This window comes from Artemia sp. Qi Xiang Cuo, chromosome 18, assembly GCF_049724085.1.
Source record: "Artemia sp. Qi Xiang Cuo chromosome 18, ASM4972408v1, whole genome shotgun sequence".
NCBI classification, from domain to species: Eukaryota; Metazoa; Arthropoda; class Branchiopoda; order Anostraca; family Artemiidae; genus Artemia; species Artemia sp. Qi Xiang Cuo.
In genome coordinates this window covers 33,896,534-33,918,036 of record NC_142811.1, presented here as the reverse complement: position 1 = coordinate 33,918,036, position 21,503 = coordinate 33,896,534, and the positions used below count along the sequence as shown (strand labels likewise).

The following is a 21,503-nucleotide window of genomic DNA, read 5'->3' as shown; positions in this document are numbered from 1 at the left end:
CACAATATTTTGTTCTTTATAGACCAGGGCACTTCTTATAGAAAAAAATGTCATAGGAACTTCAAAAGAGCTCGCTCACGGAGGGCAACCAGCTCCCCCTCCCCCATGTCAATTACTTCACCAAACACATCCAATCAAAATTTTGAGATAGCCATTTTGTTCAGTGTAGTTTTAAGGTCCGGAAATTATGACTTTGAAAATGGCCACCCCCCCCCCCCCACAACACTCAGAGCATATAAGGTTTTTGAAAGAAAGGGTGGTCGTATAAACCTCACAGGGGCTTCTTTGATTGGTAATCAGAAGTTCTACTGGCCTTTATAACTGTCAAAAGTGATTGGAGGTCATGCAGCCCCCCCCCCCATACATCAATCATTTCCCAAAACACACTCAATCATAGATTTTTGAATAGCCATTTTGTTTAGTGTACTTTAAAGGTCCACAAAGTATGTCTTAGTAGATAACACCCCCCCCCCTATATAGCCATCAGGTCAATTGTTGTAAGTTATGCCCTGGGGGCATATAGGGTTTTTGTAGAAATGGTGGTCGTATAAACTTCAAAGCGGACTCATTGGATTGGTAATCAGAAGTTATAGTGCTCTTTTTAAGAGTCGATGTGATCAGAAGGCAAATAACCTCCCCCCCCCCACACACACGTCGTATTTTCCAGAAACGCATCTGATAGAAGTTTTAAGATGGCCATTTGTTCAAAAATAGTCCAAAGATCTCATAACACGGCCTTTGGGGTTGGCAGATCCACCATAAGTTTGGAGATAGGGTTTCGAGGTGTTCCCCGGAGGGGGGGGGGTGCCAGTTTTTTATGAAGAGTGGGTAATGTGAGCTTTAAAAGGGGCTAATTTGATTGGAAATGCATACTTCTAGTTCCATTTTAAGAATCAAGCGTGATGGAGAGAAAATAGCCCCTCCCCTCTCCTTGATATCCTCTTTTCCCCAAACACATTCGATCGAAATTGTGAGACAGCCATTTTTTAGCCAATAGTCCAAAGAGAATATAACAGTGTCTCCAGTAATCAAATATAAGAAACATTTAGGCGGACATTGAATTAAATCAGAACAAACTATGAGCATGTGAACTTTCAAAAAGGTGACAAAGAAATATCTCAAGAACAATTTATATTATTAAGTTAGATCTTTAAGAGTAAGTTGTGGGGGATTTTTATATATTTAATAATATTTAGGTGTAGGTCATAATAAAATGTATAAAGTATAAAATGTGGGGGATTTTATATAATTAATATATAGCCAAACTATAATTTATGGGCTTTCGAAAATGTAAACATAAACTGAACATAAATGATTACAAGTAATATACAAGTCAAACTATACGTAAGGGGCCAAGGTCCTTGAAGCGTATAAGGAAACTGCGACAAAAGGGTTGCAGTTGCGGAAAAAACAAACAAACAGGCAGCTATATTTCAAGGGGGAAACTTGTATGTCCCGTTTCACGTTTGTCGTGAAAATAAACAAGTCAAACGGCAAGTTTTGTGTTTAAGAAACAACTATAAGGTTAATACATTAAAGACTACTTTATACGGATCTCTGTATCCACAGAAAAATTTTGAATAGATTGGACTGGAGGAGGAGCGTACACAGCTGTGTTGGCCATATGTGGCTTGGTGTTACAGTGAGTTGTTTGTAGTAGTACTAGTACATAAATAAAACCACAGGTATAAATATGTTCATCTCTTGAGGGGGGGGGGGAGTTTCTAGGATCCTCGGGGAGGAGTCTCTCCTAACCCCCTACCCTTCGCCATGTCTGCAGGTGTCTAAAGTAGTTGTTCAACAAATTCTTGTGGTCTATTCTTTAAGAGGTTCAAGAACGTGGTAAGATTCAAAGGAGCGTGGACCTTTAAAAAAATTTTGGGGAGCCTGACTTACTGCAGAAAGTTAAAAGAAACACCTCTTGATAAGCCACTTGTGGTTGCAATATCCCCAGACACATGCTAGTGATGGTTCCTTTAGAAAATTATATAAAAAAACAAGTTTTTTTAAACTAAAAGTAAGGAGCGACATTAAAACTTAAAAGGAACAGAAATTATTCCGTATATGAAAGGGGCTGTCCCCTCCTCAACGCCTCGCTCTTTACGCTAAAGTCTGACTTTCTCACAGCTCTATTTTTTAAAATAATAAAAAAACTTTAGCGTAAAGAGCGAGGCATTGAGGAGGGGACAGCCCCTTTCATATACGAAATAATTTCTGTTCGTTTTAAGTTTTAATGTCGCTCCTTACTTTCAGTTAAAAAAACTTGTTTTTTTTTAAATTTAATTTCTGAACTTTTTTAAATTAATGCAGGTTTGGAATTTGGCTCACCGTACATGAATAATTAAAACGAAAATTGCATATTAATTTTACTTTTTTTGCTAAGTGGATTTCTCAAAAGTTGTTTAGTTTTACTTACGAACGTTTTTATTAGTAATGAGTATACATAACTTACGAATTAACTTAGCCTACGTAACGAACTTCTATATTCGTATATTTTTATTACGTATATTAGGGAGATTCGCCCCCCTAGTCAATACCTCGCTCTTTACGCTAAAGTTCGAATTTTTTTCCAATTCTTTAAGAATGATCTCTTAATCACAAAGGCCGTTAATTAGAATAAATAGCTCTTATAAAAGTACTGAAAAAACCTTAGCGTAAAGAGCGAGGTATTGACTAGGGGAGAACCCAATCATATACGTAATAGTTTCTGTTCGTTTTAAGTTTTGATGTTGAAAAGTTTTCAATTGAAAAGTTTTTAAGTTGAAAACTTGTTTTTTTTATTTAATTTCTGATTGTTTTTTAAATAATGTTGGGAAATCCGGCACCCTGTTCATAGCAATGTCTCGTCCCCCATGAAAAATTCCTCCATGGAAAGATTTTCCCACGTAACCCCTAATCCCCCCCCCCCCCACTACCAGAAAAAATTGCCCCTGAAAACGTCTGTATACTTCCCTATAACCAATACTATATCTAAACATTGGGCAAAGTTCATAACTTGCAGCCCATCCCCCGGGGACTGTGGGGGATTAAGTCATCCTAAAAGACATATTTATTAAATTTTTCGACCATGCTGAACAAACTGGCTATATAAAAATTTTGATCGGGTGACTTTGGGAAATAAAGAGTGTGAGAGGGGGCCTAGTTGCCCTCCGTTTTTTTTTTTTGGGTTACTTAAAAAGGGCACTAGAACTTTTAATTTCCGTTTGAATTAGCCCTGCCACGATATTCTAGGACCACTGGGTCGATACGATCAACCCTGAAAAAAAAAAAAAAAAAAAAAAAAAAAAAAAAAAAAACGCATCCGTGATCTTTCTTCTGGCAAAAAATACAAAATTCCACATTTTTGCAGATAAGAGCTTGAAACCCCTACATTAGGGTTTTCTAATACGCTGATTCGGATGCTGTGATTTTCATTAAGGTTCTTTGAATTTTAGGGGGTGTTTTCCTTCCTTTTTTAGAAAATAAGGCAAGTTTTCTCAGGCGCGTAACTTTTGATGGGTAAGACTAAACTTAATGCAACTTATATATTTGAAACCAGCATAAAAATTTGCTTCTTTTGATGTATCTATTGGTATCAAAATTCCTTTTTTTAGCGTTTCGGTTACTATGGAGCCGGGTTGCTCCTTATTACAGTTCGTTACCACGAACTATTTGAAATGCAACTCCTTTATGATGTCCATTGTCAGACAGAGTGGAATGCAATTTGATAGTCTTTGAGGTTTAAAGATTGAGAGATAAACACTGTTTCGTTAGATTACCCCATGACATATCTGAACAGAGAGAATACAGATTCAGAGGGTTTTACTTTCCATAAGGGATCGTGAAATGAAAAGAAAGGTTTCTTTAGAATTTATGGAATTTACTGTAGTTTTATGGGAAGTAAGAATAGGCATTCAAGCTATGCCTTTCAGGGATCTATACCCGATCTTGTCTTTCTGGGGCCAATCCTACTTCTGCGAAATGAGGGAGCCGGGTCCAGATTCTTCTGATGAGAAGATTTACCAGAACAGGTTATCTAGACAAAATAGGCGAAAGTGAGAGCTAGTTTCCATTGGTTGCCAATGCGGGGTCTGAACTCGATCCAATATCTGGGGGACGGGAGCGGGTCCCAGCATTCTAGCGTCAAAATATCTAACAAAAGATATTGGATCTCAATCAACCTAAATGAGAAGCAACAGCTAGCAAATAAGTTATACCTTATAAGGGTTCGATGCCAGTCCAGTCTCTAAATTTTAGTCAAGATTTTTATCTGAATGTTGATGGGGTGTCACCTAAATATAGCTAAAAGTAGTGAAAGTCCTCGTTATATCACTTTACAGCCCACCAAAGATTTGATCTATGTAGGGGAGGAGGAAGGGGTACCTGAACTCTTTGCATAAGCTTATGATCCCGTTCGAATTCGGTGATTATGGTTTCAAGTGTACAGACTCGATGTAACTTTTGGTAAGAATAGCTTAAATTCTTGTCATCCGCATCCATCAGATCGACAACATGATTGCAGTTAAATGTGGCGAAGATTAAGAGTTAAGGGTGTTTTGCCTTCTCAAGCAGCTTGAGTCCGACCCCATACCTTATAGAGCATTTACTTGTACAAACAAGTGCTGTGTGAGCTTTTAGGTCTTGTTATAGTGCCTCTTCACATTCGTAAACGATCGTTCTACGGACGGTCGGAATCTATTACATTGCATTAACATTATTATTATTACATAACGTTAATTTTAAACCTATTTTTGCGTCCTAAACTCTCAAAACCTCCAGGCGATCGTTGCTTTTGCTATCATTTTCCTCTTGGACACTCGAATCATCAGCATAATCCAAGACTAGGAGATTTGCACCTTCCCATTTGATTTTATGGTCTCCCATAGCCTTTGACGTGTTGCCGTGATAAAGTCCATCAAATGATCCATATGAATGTAGATAGAACACAACCCTGCTTAACTTCAATACTAAGCCAGCTACTATCCTCATTTCCTACCTTAACCGCAGCAATGTTGTTCTCATAGATAACACTACTCCCTTTAAAGTATTTATCTGGTATACCATACAAGGATAGAACCTTCACTGAAGCTTCTTAATCGACTGACTCAAACACTTGTTCATAATCTATAAAACTGAGAGCCAAAGGGTTCTGATTACTCAGGTACTTCTCAATTATTAATCTAAGAGTGAAAATTTGGTCGACACACACTCTCCCCTTCCTAAAACCATACTGTTCTTCTCTTGAATCTTTATCTACTGCATCTCTAAGTCTCAAAAATATCATCATACTACGTAATTTGCTTCCTACAGAAACCAAGCTATTGCTTCTGTAATTACCACACTCGTTCTTATCATCTTTCCTATAAATGGGGTTCAACTAAAATCTGCCTAAAATCGCTAGGTACTTCCCCTCTATGTATACACCATATTAGATAAACCTGTGAGTTTTTTTTCTGAAATAACCACCAGTAATCCTATAGTTGAAAAACTACCCTCTACAATTATAGATTATCGGTTTCTGAAATATTGATTAGTCTATGTATTGTTCAAAAGATTGCAGCAGTCCTTCTGAAATAGAGTTTATGCTCTGTGGTAGTCTATACATTTTTCGAGAAGGAAACAAAAATATGAAGCACTGCTCCTAAGACATCAACTATGCTCGGTGCCGAAGGCGGCTGAAAACCAACATTTATCCTCCTCAGTGACCTTTTTCGACTACTTTCTCTAACCCAGTTCAAATCAAAAAGTTCATTGCCCTTTAAAATTAGAATAAAGAAAAAATCCAATCAAGAAGCTGACCATATAGGCCGAGATATAAGACAAAACTCAAATTAATTATTTTTGGTTAGTGATTTTTATTGATCGATCTCTACATCCAATTATATTTTACTGTTACGGAAATCTTTTGATCTTGGTCAATTTATCTAGAGAAAAACCCCTACAGCTGCGTTGTTTCTAAATTTATTATCTTATCAAAAAATACGTGTGTCTTGTATATGGAGATGCAGGTTTTGTTAAAAATTGCGTCTTTTTTTTTAAAATAGGTTTTTAATACTTTCAAAAGGCACTAGATGTAGCAATTTCATTTCAAATGAACCCGTAAACAGCTCTCTATGATGTTCCAGAGCCCCACTAGCGGCGAAAAAACAAAAAAAGACAGGAAGGCGGGGGCTGCAAGTTTCCTGCATGAAGCCCTATTTTCATTTAGCGCTTTACTGACATAACGGAAAAATAATCGGCCGAGGAAAATGCAAGAGTTATAAAAGGCCTATTTAAAACAGGACAATCTCATTGTTGCAGCAATAGCTGCAATCCAGTACAAAGCTAACCACGGCTCATAGTAACCGAGCGTTTAAAAACCCATTACTGAAGAAACTGACTAGTGAGACGGTCCCCCATGAGCTTTGATTCAGGAATAATAACTGGTATTCAGATTCAACAGAATAATAATGTGTAATTACGGAAACAATTTTTTTGGAATAGTCTAAATTTTACAGACTTGTTGTAACAGCGGTGTGCGCCATTTGGTACGAAAAATAACCATTATCAGGACGGAGAAGGCTTGGAAATACGAAATTTATACCATTAAAGTCGCCACCATTAAAAAACCATCTATGGAGGTTCACAATCTTCCATCAAAGTTGCAGCAGTGAGCAACCTAGTAAAGAGTGAACTACCGCCCGTGCTAACCAAAATTTTTAAAACGGGTTTTTAAAGAAACTGTCTAGCGGAAAAAAGAAATTGACGGTAATTTGGTAACAGAAACTATTATAGGGTTTCGACAGAAAACAATTTTAAACTATGAAAATAAACTGATCATTATGAAAAAGCCCAAAACTCCTTAAAGGACAACTCTCTTCAAGGACATATAAACATAAAGCACTTTAGGACTTTTTATGGTTTAAAAATAGAGCAGTCCTGTTTCTTATGCGTGGGTTTTCTCTTTTCAGTAAATTGCTAGTTTGGGATAATCCTAAAAACATGGGAAATATCAGTAGTCTGTATTTATTAGATGTATTAGGCTTAGACGCAAAGCAATAGCTTTTGTCCGTTTTAAGCTTCAACTTCGCTCTTTACTCCCATCAAAAAAGCTTTATTAAAAAAATTAATTAATAAAGATACAAGCTCTCCGCCACAGCGTTTCGATATTTCAGACACATGATTTGTTTCATGATGACGATCTTGGGACAATTAGGCTTATTAAGTAAAGCACTGAAAAAAAAACGCCTCTAGATAATCAACGCATGAGCGAGTGTCATAAGTTGAGAAAGCTGAGATTTTATGGTTTGGTTTTAACTGGTGATTTTGTCGGGCCAATGTACTTTGCTTAAACATATGTCGCTCAATACCTCCGTTTTTCGTATTCGATTCAGTAGAGCAAAAGTTGGACATATGCTCTGCAATTGAGAGTTCTCAAAAATGTTTTAAGTTTTGTGGTGAATAAAAACCTGGTGGATATTGTTTAGATTTTTGGTTGTTTCTCTTGTGCTTGTGATAAATTTAGTGAAGTATTGACATATAAGCTGTACAGTGATTTGATATTTAGTAGAGGATGTTTTGACCCTCTCTTGGAACCCCACCCGGTAAAGTTCTACCAAATCATATTATTGAGTTAGGAATAAAGTGAATACACCATTCAATGCCTTTTTTATGCTGATTACGAATATAATAATCATTTCTATCCGAAATGAATTTCAGCCCCCCCCTATATATGCCAATTCAGGGTATATTTTTCTACATTAGGGGGGGGGGTGGGGGCAAACATTTTTTCTGATGTAAATGGGAGGTAAGTTTAAACTTTACCCCCACCCCCCTAATGTAGAAAAATATACCCTGAATTGGCATATATATGGGGGGGGGGGCTGAAATTCATTTCCGATAGAAATGATTATTATATTCGTAATCAGCATAAAAAAGGCATCGAGTGGTATATTCACTTTATGCATAAGTCAATAATATGGTTTGGTAGAACTTTACCCCTCACCCCCCCTTGGAAGTCTTAAGCAGATCAAACACTAAACCGTTGGAATGAGCGTTAATGTCCTTTCTCAGGTTATGAAGAAACTGCCATCTTAGTATCCTCAACAAATTTCCTCTTAAGAGAATTTGTTTTTCCATTCAAACTTCTTGGTAAAACACTTACTTTGAGGATAATCCTGTTCACTTCATCTTTTCCTCGTATCGCCTTTCTAAGCGATTTTGAGGAGTCAATTGGGAAACACTCGTGGATGGCCTTTTTTGAACTAAACACTAATTACAAAAGAACAACACCCTTTGATTACCCATTCGATACCATTTCCAAGTGTAATGGTCGCCATAGCGTCCCACCCCTCCCAGTGGGTCCAGATTTAGCCCTAGGTTATACCCATACCTCTGCGGATTCTCTTGGTTTGCATTATATTTTGTCATTATTTCTCATGAATAGTTGGCTTTTGATGAGAAATAATGCCAGTCTGAAAAAATAGGTAGGAATTAGGTGTCACTTTCGGGTCCATTTAAGGATTTAATATTGAACTTGCGAGTCAAACAATTATAATTGTGCGTGAAGGCCATGTACAAAAGCATTGCCATCAATTGACCTTATTCCTTTGTAGAAAAGCCATGACGCAATATAATTCAGTTAAAATCCTCCATAAAATACTTAATTATCAATAGTAGCTAGAGATGCATATTTTAGACTTGTAGTCAGGTCGTAACTACGTCCTCTTGGGTATATTCGTTTACTAAAATGTTCATTGCAAGAATAAGTTCCTAGATAATTTTTCTTTTCGAATAAGAACAGTAGAATAGATATAATCACTCCGAATTTTGTAGACTCACTACTTTCCAAAGTAATTCCTTAAAAGAAATAAAAAGACTACTTTGAGGCCTTTCGTCCAAGCACTTATAAAGAAGGCCATTTCAATAGGCATTTTATTAGTATGAACACCAGCACTATATTTTTTGGGCGTCGTCATTCCAAAACTGGAGCCGGTCTTCCTCTGTATGCATCCTAGCCAAGGCAATCACGTATAGGGGGGGGGGCAACTCCACCCCCCCCCCCCCCAAATGCTTTCAGAAAGTCGGTAAAAAAAAATATGAGTCGGCAAAATAGTGGCGTGAAGCAACGCTATTTTTTTTGGCTTGAATTATTTTTCTATAAGGTAAATGCACTGAGGGGAATAAATGACTTGAAATCATTTATTGAGATCAATCACAGTTCTTAAAAAATGAATCATTTTAACAGTCTGTTGGCAAAACCATTGCGCCCCCCCCCTCCCGTCTGAAAAAAAGTTGGGTAGTGACGCATCTGCAGCTTATATATAACCCGCTGCTTGTAGAATCCCCCTAATTCCTTTTGACATCAATGGTCACATTTTCCCCTTTTTGCGCCACAATTTGGAATACTGACACAGTATTCCTGGAGTAAACCTGGATAATTATTGTCCTCATTTGACTCGTAGGGTTAGAATTAAACTATATTAAAACAAATCTTTAATGCCCAATAGAACGATTTTTTTAGATGGTTAAACACTTTCGGAATTTTCAAAGTTGGAAACACAAGTTAAATATCGCCAAGGGTTAAAATAAACATTTGGTTCAATTAGATCCTTATTCATCAGGCAAAAAAGCACGAAGTCTCTTGTTGGAATAATTAATACGGCTAAGGATCCTCTTGTCGAAATCTAGATGTCTATTTAGGGAAAGCTAGGCGTTGCAAATTTGATGTTCTGGTGATTGCCTAAAAAGTCAAATCAAAAACTTGATGAATTATCTCGTTTAAAAGAAAAAAAGACAGTATTCTGACTAAAGAAAAAATAAGAAAGTGAATTGAACTGTCAAGTAATAATCTGTAGTTGAAATTAGGTTAAGCGTGGTGATGAATATAAGGAGCATGGTAAATGGAAAGACAAATTAACTCCCTATAGCTTGTTCTTACTGGTTGATCATATCATACTTTTGTTTTCTCTCTGAGTTAGTGTTTAATGGATTCGTGTGTCTACCCCTTTCTTTACAGACCAAGAACCCTTTGTGGGGATGTGGCCATGGGTGTAGGGAGGGGGGGGGGGTGCAGGGGCCCCCCCCCTAGACCTTCAAATTTACATTAGATATGGCTGAAAAAGCAGATGGTTTGGAAAAAGCAATTGATAAAATTCCATCACACTGTCGACTGCCCCCCCCTAGACAATATGCTGCCTAATGCTGCCTACGCCCATGGATGTGGCTCGTGTTTACCGTATGATTAATTAAAAATGAATAAACCTTATCAACCACAGTATCTATTGATTTTCCATGTTGCCACATTGCTCCATTACATGGAATTTGTCTTTTTCCCTAATGAAATAAATAATTTTCTTTAAAGAGGAAATTATTAAAAGTTTAATTTCAGCTTTGGCTAGAAATCTCAACTTTTAAAATGTTATTCATAATTTTGATCCACTACAATTGTGATTCCCAACGTGGGGCACAGACCCCGCCGGTAGGGCATGGCAATATTTGGATGGGTCATGGATAGGACATGCACCCTTGCTGAATATTCTTTAGAGCCTCAATGTTGAAAAAAATTCATGTGAAAGACGGCACATTCAAATTTATTGAAAGAGCATAAATTATAGTTTTGTAACAACGTTATACATGGTATAAAAGGTGTTCAGAAAATATTTCTTCAGTGGATACCAAGTTAAGGGCCTTTTCAGATTCTTTGAGACCGAAAACACTTAGAATTCTGAATAAGAAGATTTGAATATGACAAGGGGGCATTAGAAATGTCTAGGTGGGACATGACCTAGAATCTGTTGGAAACCACTGATCTACAAGAAAAAATCCCATGTTGCTGTTTCTTTGTGTGAAAATTAAATTTGTCGGGAAAATTAAACCTAAGAAGATTGGATGCTGTCTGTATAGATATAAAAACTAATCCCAAGAAGAAGATTGCCTCTACCTCTTTTTTAACTTCCCATTAATCTCCAAAATCTCTACATTTTTAGAACATTACAAAAAAGGAAATAGAAATATTTTGTTCGGCATTTGTTGTGTGACTAATGGTTTTGTGACGAAAAAAAATTGTATGATCTCTCCGACTTTCTTACGTTGGGCCATTATCTTTTATTTACCTGGCTGCAATTTTATCAGTAATTGAGTCACATTTGGACATTACTTTGTTGTGTTGATAATGCCTGCATATATTGAAGACTTTGATAATCATGAATATTCAAATATATACTATGAAGATTTCACAAAATCTAGGAAACAGGTAATTGTTTTTATTTAGCCTGTTGTATATTTCTACTTCTATTATTTTTCATATTGTACAAATAACCTATGGAGGATAAAATAAGTAACTTAAAGAATTTAGATAACTTTGATTGTAATACACCTCATCATTTGATGAAAAAAACTATGCTGGCTATTTGTTTTGGTTTTGATCGTAAACATTCACTTTCAAATACATTTTAACATGGAGGTTAACTTCATGCAAATTGACTAAGTGGACTAAATTGGCTTGTAAAGAAACAAGAGACCTGCTAAACATTTTTGGTCATTACGCTGTTTTGGTTCTTATTTGTAGGGCATTTTCTTGCGAACGTATAAAGCTACCATAGCATAGACCTTTTATTATTTTATGCCCCAGAGTGACCCAGGGCCTCGGCTAGAAACCATCTAGGTAATTTCGTCCCCCGCTGCCACCTAGCACATCTTCCCGCTTGGATTGCAGAAACTTATTAAGATTGTAGAGATCCAGCTGATGTGCCTGGTTTAGGGTCCTTTTGGGGCGGTCTTTTTTCTAGATCATTTCAAATGACCACTGAATATTTGTATTGGTTATGTTGGTTTGCACCCTTTAGGTTGTTCTGAGCAGACTTATTATTGATGTTTCAGTTCTTGTAAAACTTCCCTGGAAGAATAAAAAGTTACGATCAGTAAAAGTTAACTTCTCTAAATTGAAGCTGCTGTCCCTTGGTTGATAGCCATCAAGTGGTAATATCTTATATTGTATAACCTTTTTTATACTAAGAAACTGTTTCGATCCTTTGTTCTCTTAGGAAAGTTACATCTCGCTAATATTTCAGGTTCACGAGAAATTTTGACTAAATACTCGCAGGTTCTGAAAATGCAGTAAATAGAATTTTGTGAATGTAACGAACAAACAAAGTAAGAATTTTGTTGTAACTGTTAAGAAATAGGGGACAAATTGAATTGTTGTCGTAGCTAGTTTAGAAGGGAGGTTTATCCATGATTACCTATCTATATGTTTGATTTCAGTTTCATTGCACACCCCCCCCCCCCTCATGTCTGGATATAGACCTATGCCCTAAGTTTGCCCTATGTTAAACACTAAGTTTACTGCTTTTGTTGTTTTGTATTCTTTTTGTAGTTATTTCGGTAATGGTGCAGTTTATCCCCTCTTCTGAATGAAACACTATAATAATAACATTTTTATCTCACCAAATTCAGAACATTCCTTTTTTTGAATCCTTTAAGAATCACTTCCAGTTATACCTCCTCTAGTGCCTGGATGATACCCTGAGCCATGTTCAAAAGTTTGCTGATTTTGACGGTTTGCATTAGTTTTTGAACTTATTTCTCAGTACATGTTGCTCATAATGCCAATTTGGATTATGGCAGTATGAAAAAAATAAACAAACTGCAAAATCAGTAAACTTTTGTTTATAGCTTAGGGGTAGCTTCAGGCCCTAGGGGTAGGGGACTGGGAGGCAGTTGGAAGTTACTGGAACGAGGAATGTAAATTTTCTGAATGATACGAAGTAAGAATTTTGTTATTGTAGTATTTAGAAGAGAGGATGATTTGTACTTTTTTCAAGAACTACTTTTTTCAAGAAACGACAATTAATGAAGATTATATAACCCATTTTTTTAACACAACATTTCTTTCGATTTGAGGATATTATGTAGCAGGGAAGGGGAAGGAGGGAGAAACGTTTTGTCTCGGGCCCGGTAATCGCTCACGGCGGCCCTGACTATATCCTTCCATCAGTATTAAAGATCTTGATGAGGACTTTGGTGTTATTTTCATCAAACTTCTTATTTCTGATAAGAGAAAAAACTAGTTAGAAAAACTCGCCCGGAAAACTTCTCCCGAAAATTTTGCCCTCAAGGAAGAGTCCGCCCCCTCCTGGAAAACGTGCCCCTGGGAAACTTGTTCCTGGAAGATATATTTTTAGTAAATTTATATACCAACCTTGATCCCTGCTCAGAAGCGATGCCCTACTGACTTGTAGGCAAATGTAATACTTGGCCAATAAATATAAAGTGGCTGAATGTGATAGAACCATATTATATTTTGAAGTTCGGTTTCTGAAGCCTCGTCAGTACATGCCCGGCTCTTGCAATATCCTAAAGCTTGCATAAGAATTGCGAAATTTCTGTAGTTCTTCTTCTTTTGTGGGTTCTAGCAAAGAAACTAGAATCAGTGTACCTTGTTGATAAGAATTGAATTGAGATCCCTTATGTACTATTTGGTTCATTAAGATCTTATTTTAATTTATTTACATTAAATAATTCAGTAGCTCCAAATTTAGTCCTCCATGGAAGTAGTTAAATTTTTCATTAAGTTTTGTAACTTTTAATTTATTGATGTGATTTTCCACAATTTCTCTCTCAATTCTTTTATTGTGACAACTATGGAAGCGACAATTCCCATTCTGTGACCTTCATCAGTTCTTTGGGGAGGATGATAGCCCATTACCACGTAGAGTTTGCTAAACGAAATTTGTATGAAATTTTCTATTGTGAAGGATTATGTTCACTGTGTAATTTTAGGATATTATTTTTCTGCTTTCCTACGATTTTTGTATATCAAAGAAAAAAGACAATTTTGATATCCTTCCATAAATGACATTCAATTCTATCCATCTGCCGAATTATATTTTTGAAATTCGGTGTAGATGGTTTTTTAGATTAAAAATACGTTGAAAATTGATTAGAAATCAATGGAAAAAGGGCCGTTTCCCTGTTTGTTTAGTAAGTTTAGAATGTTCTCAAAGAAAAACTCTAAGTAATATCATAATTCTGGCTCGGTGAATGGATAGATCTGTAACTAATGAATCCAAAGATGTAAGCATTTTGTGCTTTTTGTGCAAGTTACAACTGCAAAATCGTCGTAAAATGGCTTGTTTCAGAGTGGACACAAACCTTTGTTGTAAAAAGTACTCCCACTTCTTGTATCTATAAAACTTTCTGCTATGAGAAAGGCTAAGAACATTATATAGGAAGTTTAAATTGAAACCATTTCAACATGGTTCCTCAATCCAAAAACACTACTTTAAATTTAGGCATCGGCCCTTGGACTTGTTTGGAGATCTTCCTGTGGACTTTTTTGTCCAATCGCACGGATTTGATGTATTTTGAAAGTGAAATGCTTTTTATTATGTTTCATCGACTTGCTCGGTTTTCCAAGTCAAAATTCAATTCTGAATTAGTAAAAAAAAAATGAGAACTGGTAGAAAACTGTTGTCTTAGAACTTCGGGCCTTTCGTCATGGGATCGCTGGTATATAATTATGTGCCTTTAAGCATATCATCGCGGCTTAATCATAACACGTGGCTTTATTTGGTATATACTACATAACTTTATGTTATAACTTTGCTGTTATAACATAATAACGGTAACATAAATTTACTGTTATATGCTATAACTGTTATACCATAACTTAATGTTATTCCTTGAGCCAGAGGTACCGAAGCTTTTTTGTCCTAGTTATGGGCCCGTTTCCGCCGTATATATATATTGTTTTATAATAAACTACAAACAATATCCTTTCTGGCGTGCTTCTTACGTTTTTTCTTCTATGCCACCAACAGGGGTTATAGGTATTTGATGCCGGCAAAAACAATTGTTCAAGTCTGCGCCTCTATTAACTGGTTGGTTGCCACTGTTCTTGTTAGATGCCTGCTGACTGTTCACATGCTCGCATACTGTGAAGCTTTTGATATATTAAATAAAAAAAAAAAACAAGTTTTATTGAAAAGTAAGCTGCAACATTAAAATTCAAAACGGAAAGAAATTATTTCGTATACGAGGGGATTGCCCCATCCTCAATACCTCGCTCTTTGCGCTAGAGTTTGACTTTTTGTTCCAATTATTTAAGAATAAATATTAGAATAATAATTTTATTTAAACGTTCTATAAAAAAACGTTCTGTGTAAAGAGCGAGGCACTGAGGAGGAGATAACCCCCTCATATACGTAATAATTTCTGTTTGTCTTAAGTTTTAATGTTGTTCCTTACTTTCAGTTGAAAACACCTGTTTTATTTATTTAATTTATGGTCTTCTTTTAAATAATGCCGGGAAATCTGGCTTCCCCTCTATGGAAAACTTCCTTCCTCCATGAAAAAATCTTCCCACATAATCCCCCCACCAGAAAGATCCCCCCCCCCAAAAAAAATATCTGTATACTTCCTCAAAGATAGTTACTAGACATTTTGACTATGCTGAACAAAATAGCTATCTCAACATTTTGATCAGGTGACTTTGAGGGAAAAGGGGCGTCGGAGGGCGCTAGGTGCCCTCCAATATTGTTGTTCACTTAAAAAGGGCATTCAAACTTTTGATTTCCGATCAATGAGCCCTCTCTCGATCCTCTAGGATCACTGGTTTGATACCATCACCCCTGGGTAAAACAAAAAACAAATAAACACGCATCCTTGATCCTTCTTCTGGCAAAAAAAAAAAAAAATGCAAAATTCCACAATTTTATATATAGGACCTTGAAACCTCTACAGCAAGGTTTTCTGATATGCTGAATCTGATGTTGTGGTTTTCATTAAGATCACTTGACATTTTGGGAGTGTTTCCGCTTTTTCGAAAATTGGGAAAATTCATTCAGGCTCGTAACTTTTGATGGATAACATAAGACTTGGAAGAATTTTATATATTCTGAATAAGCATCAAAATTCGATTATTTTGATATATCTATTGTTATCAAGACTCTGTTTCTGAGAGTTTCGGTAACTATTGAGCCGCATCACTCCTTACTTACAGTTCGTTACCACGAACTGTTTGATTGTCTAGTATCTAGTCGGGTAATAAATTTATGGTTTCTGCTAGGTCATATGATGGCATGCTAGTTCATATGATGCCTTTCAAGGCGTGACCAGTAATTAAAGATTAACTAGAGGAATTTTTATTTTATTACATGTCCTATTGTTCTAGGCACGACGATATGCCTGAAAAGCATTCTTTTTTTAGTTCACCCCCCTCCATTCACGTTCAGATATTTTTTGGGGGGAGGGGCAATAATTAGCAAAACTTTATCTGATAATTAGAATAAGAAGTGCCTAGAATTTCAAAAAAATCTGGGATTCCGGGGGTGCCTGGGCCCTGGGGCATTCCCCTGAGCATGTCCCTGTCTTCTTGGTGAATTGAGCCCTCTCAAAATCACATCCTGGATGCGCCCTTGATTGAGAATTATCCGGCATTAAAAATAATTGCTAAATTTTTTTGCAAAATAAATTCATTTTTATGTAATTATTTGAATATGGAATACAAAATAAATTGGGTTGTCTGTAAACTACGTTGATCTTTTATTTTCTAATTTAATTTTACAGAGTTATTTCTTTAATTCTGGAAACTTCGTATTTTTAACCTTTTTACGGCAATTTGGGGTCTGTGAGGTTGATGAAATGCATTCATAACTGTGTTTCAGTTACTGTTTTTGCTTCGTTCCAAATATAATGTGGTAGCGTAGTTATTGCTATGACCTCTCTAAAAATACATTACTGCACAGGAATAATCGAGAGGAAGCGCGAATGAATAAAACTGTTTTGTGAAATAATTCCATATTTTTATAAAAGTTTAATCTGAAGGGCAATAAGTAACTGTAAAAATATATGCAAAAGTCTTTAATTTAAATCTTTTGTAAAAGTATTTCCTGCATTTTGCTACGCTTGTTTGTCCATTGGTGGGAATAGTTTATCTCTTAATATTTTATCTTATTACTATGAACCATCGAAAAATGCATTACTGTAAATAAATTCTGAGGATAAAACCAAACCTGAAAATGGAGCTGTCTTGTGAAATTCATTTCCAATGAAATTTGTGTCTGGGGTGCAACTAAAGAGAGTGAAGACTGACTAGTCTTCACTATGATCTACTATTTTATGTTAATATTTTGAGCTTTCAAAAACGTTATACCCCACATAACGATCACGTTAAAAACATGAATGAACGAAACTGGCTTGCGAAATCTATTCATTTTTACGAAACTTTACTGTCCAATCAAAGACAGTGAAAACAAATGTGAAAGCCCTTTTCCATTTTTTATTTTTGTAAAGGTCTTTGATGTATTTTGCAACGCTTGTTAGTCCATTGGTGGGAATATTTTTATATCTTACTATTTTTATCTTTTTGATGTGAACAATGAAAAATGTATTACTGCACATGAATACTCACAATTAAAGCAGGAATGAATAAAACTGTTTTGCGAACTAAATTCGTTTCCCAGGTGCAACTAAAGATAGTGAAGGGTGTTTAGTTTTCACTTTCCTTAAACGTTAACGTCCTTTAATATAAGATTTTTGTAAAAGTCTGTTTATTTTACTATGCTTGTTGATCCATTGATTAAGATGTGTTTGTTTCCTGCTATTTGTATATTTTACTATGAACAATTATAAATTGCATTACTGCGCATGAATACTCACGAATAAAAACACGAATATACAAATTATGTTGCGAACTAAATTTATCTCCAGTGAAATCTTTGTCTGAGGTGCGACTAAAAAGAGCAAAGACTTTTCATTATTCACTGCCGGGATCGTAATTTGCTATAGGGCAGGGGGGCAATTGCTCCATCCAGAACTCAGTTTGCCATCCCAGCTGAAGTTTAATTTCTACAAAAATCTTGTCAAAACTAGGATAAGCCTTCATAATTCAAGCATACAGAGAAGCGGTCCGTTTTCTTTAGCATATCTTTGCCTTTATGGGACTATGGCTTATTTTTCACTAATTTTTACTTGATTTAGGAAAATTGGCTCCAATTTTGACCCCCTCCCCCCATGATTTTGACGAAGTTACGCCACTGTCCACTGTCCTTGAAAATAAAAGACATTTTCAAAAGTTGTTTTTGTGTTTCCCCCCTCCCCCTTACGGCGTATTGGTAGGAACGTTTTTATCTCACTTAGCCTATATGATATACTATACAAAAAAAAAAAAAAAATTTCAATCGAAATAAAATAATTTGCTTTTCATTAAAACGAATGAGCTATTCACAAAGCCAAATCTGTTAATATCTTTTTTATTTATTTTTTTTTCATAAGGATTTTGCTGTCAAATCGCTTGGTTAACTCCTGATTATTCGCATTTGTAGAGGAATTTCCCACAAGTTTGGCAGGCTTATCTTCTAACTCCGAATACTCTTTGTTGGATTTACGTCCCAAAATGAAAAAAAAAATATACTAAATTCTAAATAACTTCTTGTAGCTTATTTTACGAACTCGAGGCCTAGACGATTAGTACAGTACAATTTAAATAAGCAATTTATCTCCTCTTTTAGTTTTGTCAGTTCGGCTTTGGTAATTCAGAAGACTTTATGTATCACTATTTCCCAGGCTTTGCGATCTTTTGCCTCGATATCACTAATTACTGGACTTGGCGATCTTCGCTTTTTTAAAAATGCTTCGTATCCTCATTCTGACGCGTGGAAAATGTTAGAATTGTAGCCTTTACTATAAAAATCGTTTTGGCACATCTTGGATGCTAAAAAACTTTCTTTGTACTGAATTACTACTACTACTAATAATAAAAACTTACCGAAACACCAAGTCGCCTGGGGCCAACACAGCTACGGACGATCCTCCTTCATCTCAATCATTTCAAAGCCTCCGTCTTTACACCTTCCAAAAAAGTTCCCATTTCCCTTAAATGTTTCTTCACGACATCCTCCCACCCCAACCGCGGATGACCTGTTTTCCATTTAGCCCTAGAAAGTTGGCCGAAAAGGACAATCTTTGGCAATCTGTCATTCTTCATCTGCAGAACGTGCCCTGAACAGCTATGTACTGAACAACTGAGATTTGTTCTGACATCAACGAATGACAATCAACGAATACCACGAAACTTATTATTCAGTTCTGCTACCATTTAGAACTTATTGTGCAGCATACCGTCTTTTAAATCGCCGAAGCAGAGTTATTCTTTTACACTGTCAATCGATTCTTGCTTCGGATTTTGTTCAACATGTGATTTTTATTCAAAATTGCAGTTTAATAAATAATTTAAAACTCGTGTTTAATTTGCTATATGCAATATGGTAGTATTTGCCCTCAAGCTACATTATAGTCAGGATTATTGATAAAAATAAAATTTACACAACTACTCTACCAACAATTTACCGGGTATGTGTGTTGGTAAATTCGGCTCTATCCAGTTTCTGCCGATCAGTGAAGATTTTATGACCGATTTTTTATTTATTTTTATTTTAGAAAAGATGGAATCTTGGGCGTATTTTCCTTTCTGTGCACAAAATTTGACGGAAAACACAAAACGTATTATTACTTGAAAATCATTAGAAACAAGTTTGTACTGACATAGGCTTTTTAAGCATAGTTCTCGCTACTTCAATTTATTGATTCTGTAGCACAAGTGTTAAAATCAACAAACAACTCACATCATTCATTAATCGTGGTTGTTATTATGAAATGTAACCGAGCAAGCGTTTTCGGATATTCATGTTTTTTTCTTGAGACATCTGTTGGGTTTTCGCAAGCTTCCTTATAATAACTGGCCTGTTTGAAAAAATAGAATTATTTCTACTAGTATGCCATCTGTTTAAGATCAAGTATGCTTGAATGTATTTTCAGATGGCAGGAGACGAGTTAATTTTTTTATATCTCAATTCGTTCACAAAATAGGCAAAATATCATAAAAAAAATTATTTACGAAAATATGCTAGCATCTCAAAAGCCTTATTTGTGCATTTTTTTTTTTTCCCCAAGACTAGTTTGTATGTTAGTCTATAAATCTTCGTGAACGTTTATAATCGGTGTGTTTAATTTTAAAACATTGAGGTCTCCCAAAAATTGTTTACGGGAAGCTTGGGGTACAATCATTTTTTTAATTTTTGAGCTTTGTTTGATCTAGTCGGCCACAAGGTCCCTGATATTCTCTCTTATCGGCCCCTGATATCCCCTATAGCCTGATTCAAATAAAGAAAAAAAAGTGCATTTTTTCTATATATATATATATATATATATATATATATATATATATATATATATATATATATATATATATATATATATATATATATATATATATATATATATATATATATATATATATATATATATATATATATATATATATATATATATATTTACAGAGATACAAAGGGGAAGGTATTTTTATAACTCTTTGGGTAAATTATCCCTTTCTAATCGAAATACCTGACAAGTAAAGAGGCCGGAAGATCTTTTTCTAATTCCTGGGTGCTTAAAATAAATACCATGGGGTTTTAAAAACCACACAAATAGAACTAACACAAATTATAGACCATACATCAATGATTTTTTTTTTTGCTATATAGCATACGTTTATATAATGTTCAGAATTTGACTTTGAATAGTTTTTATTTGGTTCTTATGACCTCTTATTTATTCGAAAATTTGCTTATAAACCAAAAAAATCAGAAAGTTACATAAATAAAATAAACCTGGAAGTACTTAACTCGACCTCATCCCGTAAACAACCAAATACAAATCCCTCCCATTAAGTACTTGACGGCCAATTAGTCTTAAGTCATTTAGTCTTTTTTCAAGGAGGCACACTTGTGCCTCTATAAAGAGGCGACCCACCACAATGTTAAGCGATTTCCGGTCCTAGTGGTCGCAGAGAGACAGCGGTAATCGCATTTTGTAGCCCAAGCTCCAACTAAGAAACGTGCAAAATTTCACCCCCCTCCGACTTTATCTTCATGGGTAAAAGTGGGCCGGAAGTTTCGACCTTCCGACCACAGCCCCCCTTTAACGGCGTCCGATTGGGTTGAAACTTAGATGTTACGCTTTTTTAGGTCCCGAAAGATTATTTTCAAAATTTCAGCTTAATTGAATCACTCCTTCAAATCCAGTTTCAATTCAAAAACCAAATATCGCCACTTAAAGTTCAAAAAGATTTTTTTTTTCTCCACGCCTACAGGCCACAGTTGGCAACTGATCCGGGTGAATGAGGACTCATTCGAAGCAGAATTCGACCTGTTAGGGCCTTTTGATATTTTCAGACCGAAAAAATTATCCCCCGAATTTACATTTACGAAAAATCTCGTTTTCCTATAAGAGCCCGCTACAAGCGGGCTCTTATCGTTTTCCTAGAAGAGCCCGCGAAAACGCGGGCTCGTTTTCCTATAAGAGCCCGCAAGCCCGCAAGCTGTCAAATCAGCTAACAGTTAGTCAAGCAATAATAAGTAATAAACTGTACAAAAACGTGCAGAAATTATTTGAAAAAAACTACGTTTTCTAAAGAGTTAAAGAGGCTGAGTTATAAGGTCGAACCTTAAAACGTACAGGGATTAGGAGGCACAGTTGGGGGGCTG

General features: G+C 35.7%; 1 protein-coding gene across 3 annotated transcripts in view; it reads left to right on the top strand.

Annotated features, from left to right (window-relative positions):
- The window catches only part of GckIII (Germinal centre kinase III), a 303,196-nt gene that overhangs the window by 59,791 nt on the left and 221,902 nt on the right, over window positions 1–21,503 (top strand). The window contains exons 1-2 of one of the 3 annotated variants that reach the window (XM_089104370.1): window positions 7,381–7,562; window positions 10,947–11,212. The exons of 1 other annotated variant lie outside the window; for it this stretch is intronic. In XM_089104370.1, the coding sequence (XP_088960496.1) occupies window positions 11,132–11,212 (81 nt within the window). In that variant the 5' untranslated portion in view covers window positions 7,381–7,562; window positions 10,947–11,131. Of the gene's footprint in view, window positions 1–7,380; window positions 7,563–10,934; window positions 11,213–21,503 lie in introns of those variants that run through there. One more of the 3 variants, XM_089104371.1, reaches the window with a different exon arrangement.